Source organism: Alternaria dauci, chromosome 2 (genome assembly GCF_042100115.1).
Source record: "Alternaria dauci strain A2016 chromosome 2, whole genome shotgun sequence".
Taxonomy (NCBI): Eukaryota; Fungi; Ascomycota; class Dothideomycetes; order Pleosporales; family Pleosporaceae; genus Alternaria; species Alternaria dauci.
This window is the reverse complement of record NC_091273.1, coordinates 4,984,334-4,991,949: the sequence shown is the minus strand read 5'-3', so window position 1 is coordinate 4,991,949 and position 7,616 is coordinate 4,984,334. Positions and strand designations below refer to the sequence as shown.

Genomic DNA, 7,616 nt, shown 5'->3' with positions numbered 1-7,616 from the left:
GACAAAAACAAAGAAGAATGGCACTATGCGGTCGACGCACTGAGGATGTTGCAGGAATGATCTGTAGGTTCGAGCTGATGCCTACGCCCTTTTGAAGGGCATGGAAGCGCCCAGAAATTGTTGTGTACAGTTCCCCGGTCAAAGGACGCGCTTCGCTACCGCCGGTGGCGCGGCGTTGCTCGAATGACAGTCCCCCACGTCGCAATCCTTCAATGCATCTGCCCGCAGAGTACAGGGGCCTTCATGAGCATGTCAACGTTTCGATTTAGTTACTTCCCTATGCAACTTTACAGCTCTGTTAGTGCTTCAAAAATAGGCATAAATCCGCTAGAGTAGTAGAACGTTGAATAGGATTCTGCTAATATCTGCTTACGCAACCAGAATTGTCTACTTGCACATAACATAGATTCCTGCTACAACAGCTTCATAGAAGCCGCCTTACGTATAAGAATTATGCCGTCTACTACGAGCAATTAAACGATCTACATTCGCCGTTATTAATAGCCCCGTTGCGGTCCCCATCAATACACAAAACTCCAATTTGTATACTAGGCACGCAGGTAATACACACACCGCTTGGGTTTGGATAAGTCTAGACATCGCACTTCTCATAGTAGTGTTCTTTTGATTTTCCTACACGTCGCACAGATAGCCGATACGGAGCAAGATTATAGAGATAAGACTACTCACCTGTGCTCCACAGGTTGACTGACGCTTGCTAAGAGTTTGAACAAGGGATTTGGATGATTGTCCGACTGGCATAGCCATCGTTGTGAAGGGCAGAGCGGCTAGGACGAGCATAGAGAGGCTTGAAATGTGTTTCATCTTGAAAATGTATAGCGAGTCGTAGGTAGGTTGAAAATTGACTGCTGAGAGGAAGAATGGACGTTGAAGCGCTGGGAGAAATGTGTTTATTGATTCAGTCGAGTGCGAAGAGAGCAGATCTTCGAGCACGGTGGAAGTAAACACTACCTTTGGTGTCGGCCCGCGGTGTCTTAGCAGTACCCACCCAATGCCAGCCTGCTATTCGTTCTTACTCACGGATCACATGTCATCTTCAGTAACGGACGTAGTTTTTATAATGAAGAGTAATCCAGAGTAACAAGAGCTTCTTACATTCACGTAATTCCCGGCGTTGAGCACAAAGGTACTTAACCTGTCGCGGCACGTATCGTACGGACGCTACCTGATGCGATCATTAGTCATTCCAGCCTTACATGGAAAGGGTTTCTCGATAGCCCTACAAACATACATTTGGCATTCCGTTGATAAGATGACATTCTGATTCTTCCCGAGCTCCCTTTTTCACGACGTGATTTGACCCGTCCTTTCTTCTTTGAGTTGAACCATCGTTTCGGTTACCACCACCAGCTTTCTGCGCGACTTGTACTCATGATAAAGCTTTTTCGTCGCGTTTCGAGTTTCTCACACTGATCAGCTACATCCGGGTGCCTACTACACCAAAAGGGACACATTCACAGAGCGACTTCATGACAAGTAGAAGAAGGAATTAGAAGGGTCCTCAAGCACTAGGAACATATGCGCTGTAAGATTGGAGACTCGGGATGCGCATTACCGGAATGAAAGGAACCCGGACTAGAGCCTGTGTCACAACACGCCTTCCCATATGGTACACAGGCAGGCATCTCGTAATATTCCACCTGCGCAGTCCTCAGCGATGCAGGAACCGTATTTGGCAGTCGCTGCTGGGCCACAAAGCTTTCACCCGTTTCTGTAAGGATACCCTGGTTCGTATGAATGCTCAACACTGGCGCAGTGACGTTGGCGAGCGGAGCGTGCCGCTGAGGGTTTGATGCAATATCATTCAACGCCGTGAGTTGAGCTGCAATACATGCGACAGCGAAAGCGTCTGTCGCGCTTCACTCTCCGCTTTACCTTCATATACGCGGTACTACCAGAAGTTGCCTTCTGATCTGCTTACGTTTGATAGATACTAAGAGATACCAAGCATGTGATCTTCACTGGCTTGGTCCCCGACCTTATTCTGACAACATCGGACTTTGAATGCACATGCATTTTGTCTCCAGGCCGTGATTTGGTCTGCCATTTGCGCATAAAAGTGGTATGTGCGTAGGTACTGTTTACTGGTTCAGGTTGCCTAAGGCACGATTAGTGAACAAGACAAAGCCGCGGTCATTAGGACTCTCGAGCCCGTGCAGGAATTTTGGGTTCACAGTACGCCTCTCACGCTCCTCTTAGCGCGGCCTCGGTCCAACGTGGTGGCCGATCCCGACAGTTGGGCCGAAGCTAAAGTATCTTACGGGCGAGATGGCATCGGAGGTCATTGGCTTCCCCAGGTACCTAGATATACATATTAATCAACGCGTTCCACGAGTGTATAAAGCTACCTTCGGGTCTCCACGTAAAGGCCTTGTGCGGCAATGATCATGGAGCTGGGCTCCGGAGAGCGGTTGGTTATACGGCCGTGGTGTTGATTCGCTGGGTCATAAGCAACGCAATCGGATTCTCACGGAGATTGTAGACCCCGGGCGCGAGTCACGACGAATGGTGCAATGATGCGCCGGCTCATTCGGGATATAAGGATACCTGATGACAAGATCATCGCCTCCACTGCATTTTACCCTCTACTCCACTCTATACCCTAGCATCGACAGTTCCACCAAACCTCTTCAAGCTTAATTAACCAATTCTGAGATGGCGCAGACAGCACTCGTAACGGGCGTAACTAGCTACATCGCACTCTAGGTTGTCAAGATACTACTCAAACATAGCCACAACGTCCACACAACAGTTTGTAGCCTAGCAAACAAGAAGAAGTGCAAGCCGCTTCTCAATCTCTAAATTCAGTCCCTAGACAAGCTCACCTTATTTAAAGCTAATCTTCTAAGACCTAGCTTATTCGCAAAGTCAATGCAGAGTTACGATATAGTCTACCACATTACCTCGCCCCTCTTAGTACTACAACAGATTAAAGATAGCATAAAAGAATACGTCAAACCAGCTATATAAGGGACTTGTAATATTCTCGCATCCGTTAATAACACGGAGAGCGTCCAGCAAGTCGTCTTAACGTCCTCAGGTAAGTAACATATTAGCGTAGCCTATAATAACTTACTAACGATCAACGCAGTTGTAGCCATATACAGCGACAGCATTAACGTCCAAAAACTAGACAACTAGATTCTATTAGAGGAGCACTAGAACACCACAAGCACAGCCAAGACAAATACCTACAGCTTCTCTAAAGTCGCCGCCAAGCGGGAAGCCTAGAAGATATACAAAGCGCAAGACTAGTAGCAACTTATTACTATTAACCCCAGCTTCATCGCCAGCCCCTCTCTTTCTCTTGAAACTATCCCAGGATCTATACACATAGTTAAGGCTATATATCGCGGTAAAAACAAAATAAGCGTTCTAGAGTTACACTTTCCTATAGTAGATATGCGTAAGGTTACCTAGGCACATGTTGTTGCGGGAGAAGATACGTCAACAAAAGGTAGATATATTATTAGCAGCGCCCAGAGCTTAAGTATCTTAGAATTTACTAATGCCGTCTGTCCTATTCATAAGACGCCAAGTGTTCTGCCTACAAAGCACATGCCTAAGTTAATGATGTATGTTGTAGCTCCATTTATGGGGTTTTCTATTAGGTAAGTTTCAAAGAACGTGGGAATAGGGTTTAAGGTCGATAATCACAGGAGCGTTGAGGAGTTGAAGATAAGATATCGTCCTTTGGCGGAGACCATGGCGGACCATTACAACCAATGGGCTCTCACTTCCGGTAGCTCCTAGGGTAGTTGTTGGGCGCTTGTATTGCCTGCATTGCCATGACGATTTCTGTAGTGATTCCCACTGTGATAGTATAGTTCTTAGAAATCGATGACTTACAAAACAAGTTGGCTGTATCTTTTGCGACATGGGAACCAAATCCTCGCGTTTGCATAAGCATTGACTCTCGATGTCGTGTGGAAGCTTCAACATGTCTATAGTCGCACGTGACGCATGTGAGGTCGCCATGGATGATACAGTGAGTGTTGTTGTGAATTGTGAAGCGTCTGGGCGACCAAGTGTGCGGGGGATGTCCGCCACTTGTGGCTGTGCAGTGACGCACGAGCGCATGACGCGCCCGCCCGCATTCCCACTCTGTCAACTTTCTTGCGCGTATTACCACTGCAGCAGCGTCAACGCACCACATAACCGCTCACTCTACCAACACCTACCTCGCATTCACTCGTACGTAAGTCTTCGAGCCTTCCAAAAAGAAAGAACAGGGCGTTGCGCCGGTTCGAACGATGGGCGCCCGCGCTGCCCCTCCGAAGCTTCGGGAAGCTCGCGAGCTGCACAGGATTCCACTGACAGCCACTTGTATACACAGACGATAAAACTCGCACTATACGCCACACATTCTTGACGACCGCAGATATGGCCTCCACCGCGCTCATCGACGCCGACATGGCGCCCACGCTGCAGTCCATCCTCGACCAAAAGACGCTCCGGTGGATATTCGTCGGCGGCAAGGGCGGCGTAGGCAAGACAACGACATCGTGCTCGCTCGCCATCCAGCTCGCAAAGCACCGCAAGTCCGTCCTCCTCATCTCCACGGATCCCGCCCACAACCTCTCCGACGCCTTCAACCAGAAGTTTGGCAAGGACGCGCGACTCGTCAACGGCTTCGACAACCTCAGCGCCATGGAGATTGACCCCAATGGCAGTATACAGGATCTGCTGGCGAGCGGAGCGGAAGAGGGCCAAGATCCCATGGCGGGCTTGGGCGGCATGGGCAGCATGATGCAAGATCTGGCGTTTAGCGTATGTTGAGGCACACGACATGTCCCAATGGCACGAATGCTGACTACCGCCACCAGATCCCCGGAGTCGACGAGGCCATGTCCTTTGCCGAAGTGCTCAAGCAAGTAAAGTCCATGTCGTACGAAGTCATCATCTTCGACACGGCGCCCACGGGCCACACACTGCGCTTCCTGCAGTTCCCTACCGTCATGGAAAAGGCGCTGTCCAAGGTCTCGCAGCTCTCGCGCCAATTCGGTCCCATGCTCAACTCGTTCCTTGGCTCCTCGGGCCGCCTGCCCAACGGCCAGAACATGGACGAGCTCGTCGAGAAGATGGAGAACCTGCGCGAGACCATTGGCGAGGTCAACGGCCAGTTCAAGGACGCGGATCTGACGACGTTTGTGTGTGTCTGCATCCCCGAGTTCCTGTCGCTGTACGAGACGGAGCGCATGATTCAGGAACTCAACAGCTACGAGATTGACACGCATTCCATTGTCGTCAACCAGCTGCTGTTCCCCAAGCAAGATAATCCCTGCGAGCAGTGCAATGCGCGACGGAAGATGCAGAAGAAGTACCTGGACCAGATTGAGGAGCTGTACGACGAGTTCAACGTGGTCAAGATGCCGCTGTTGGTCGAGGAGGTGCGGGGCAAGGAGAAGCTCGAAAAGTGCGTATCCAGCACACCGTATCGCGATTCAGGTCTTGTGCTAACAGAGATTCTAGATTCAGTGAAATGCTCGTCAAACCCTTTGTCCCACCGCAGTAGGCCCGTGCTATTTGTCAAACATGGTCGCACATAGGGCTAGGCTTGCGTTTTGCTACCCCCTTTGGCGTTGCGTTCGAGGCAGCGACAGGGCTGAAGATACCGCGATGCCACATTTTCTTTGCCGACTGTTCACCGTACTTTAACCTTGTAACCGTGCACGTTCCAGTGCACAAACTTGCGATACCATGTGGTTCTGCGATATCGCCCTTGTTTCCCCCACAACACGACTCGGGCAGCACGGAGTTTTGTACTTTTAGCGACTAGCTGCGATCTATCGCGCACGGTGGAAATGAAACACCCGTCAATTGTCCAATGGGAGTCAAAGCTGAGAAAAACTTGTTTCCCTTTTTGTTTATATTTCCCTCCAATTCATCGTCTTGTTGTCGCGGTTGCAAGAGTACATCCAAGCACGCGAGTTGGGTTGTTGATTTGGGAAAAAGGGGGGCTCCGTAACGAGCGCCCTTCTAGTCGCAGCTGGTGGAAATGAGGGATTCTTCGCGTCTTCCGCCGCTGCTGCAGAAACAAGAAAACTGTCAGTTATCTAGCCTGCTTTCTTAGTCATGTCCGTGGGCAGCTGACTTTCGGGTGCATACGCAAGTAAGCATGCGACTTTGTTGTTCTTGAAGGATTCGGAGATATATCGTTAGCCGCTGACGGCCTGACCTAGGAACGCCATTTTCTTGGGGTACAGTCAGCCCGCCCGCGCATAGCAATATCCCGACAATCGCGCTCCTCCCGCACAGCGTAGTGTTAACACTAAGGCAAAGATGGTGCTGACACCGAATAACTTTGCTTGTACGACACCACATACTTCGGGGCGTGAAGAGCTTCTGGTCTGCTCCGTGGAGTTCGTCGCTTGCTATGCTTATGTACCTGCCTGAAGCAGAATCCGGGGCGCAAAGGCGTGGCTACGTCACGACTCTACCCCGCAACTTCCAACCCCATCAATCGCGATGGTCATCGCGTCTTGTATCCATGCTACCATCGTGCGTTTTTTTCAGCTCCCGCGGGGTACCGGTGAGGGCGAGGACAGTCACGATGTACGACAGCTGAGCGACACAGCGTAACGGCCGAATCGAAAGACAGCTCTACTGTCCGCCCTGACGATCACATTCTCGCCTTTCCGGTCCCCCGGTATGCGAACGTCCATCGCTGATGTCAGAACCACCACACCCTCTATGCTTGGGCATGTCCGTTTATTGGATGGGAAAAAACAAGCTCGTGGTGGTGGTGGTTTGTGTGCAGCCCCAAACGGGAAACAGGTAAACGCCCTCGGTCCATGCACGCACGCTGCATGCGGCAGTGTGCGGGATCATGCGTTCGCGTGCAGTGCTCAAAAAGAGAGGCGCCGAGCTTCCATCGACGTCGCCGAGTAATCAACTATGTCCTAAGCCGGCAGTGGCAGTTGACGCGAGTAATGCGACGGGCATATTGTGGGCTTGCGAGTACCGAAAACGAAGGACTTGCGAACAGACACAATCTGCATCCACTCTGAGCTGTGCAACACAAAAGGTGTATCGTTTGCGCGGAGCAGATCGCAAGGCTGAGTAATTTCACCTACACTAGATTTCTGTGGCTTACGCCCAACGTTCATGCCATCGCTTCTTGTGGCTTGCACCAAGTTACCAGCGACTCTGGATCCAGCGGCGAACTTGCTAATCTTAGTAAAGCCACGTTGTGTGACACGCAGACACCATCCCAGATCCTGGTCAAGATCGGCACACCCACACCACAGCTGCGGGAGCCGGGGTTGTAGCAATAGCGCTTGTACAGGGATGCGCCGTCCACATATCCAGAGCTGCGGTAGATTTTGATTTTTATCCTTTCTGCTTTGACAGTCGGAAGTGTAATCAGCCCGTTGGACTGCGCTTAGGTGTAGCCGTTGGACTCTAGTGGGAATTGGCTTTTGTATATAGAGTGTTGCGTGTCGCCTGTGTGGTAGGCTTTAGGTCAGTTCGTTCGCGTGTGGTCTATCCCCCTCCTGTCGTGCGAATACTGGGTTTGCTTGCTTGCTTCGTCGGTGTATTCTTGTTGTGTAGAGTCGATCCGCTACACTCCGCAACACATCAGCTACCTCACG

The 7,616-nt window shown here is 50.7% G+C and overlaps 1 protein-coding gene across 1 annotated transcript; it reads left to right on the top strand.

Annotated features, from left to right (window-relative positions):
• Positions 1-4,404: 4,404 nt before the first annotated feature.
• On the top strand, positions 4,405-5,536 carry ACET3X_003682 (uncharacterized protein; the record flags this gene model as incomplete). The annotated part of the gene is made up of 3 exons (XM_069448984.1): positions 4,405-4,791; positions 4,848-5,437; positions 5,494-5,536. 3 exons carry the CDS (start codon positions 4,405-4,407, stop codon positions 5,534-5,536), a joined length of 1,020 nt encoding a protein of 339 aa, XP_069310229.1.
• Between the last annotated feature and the right edge of the window lie 2,080 nt (positions 5,537-7,616).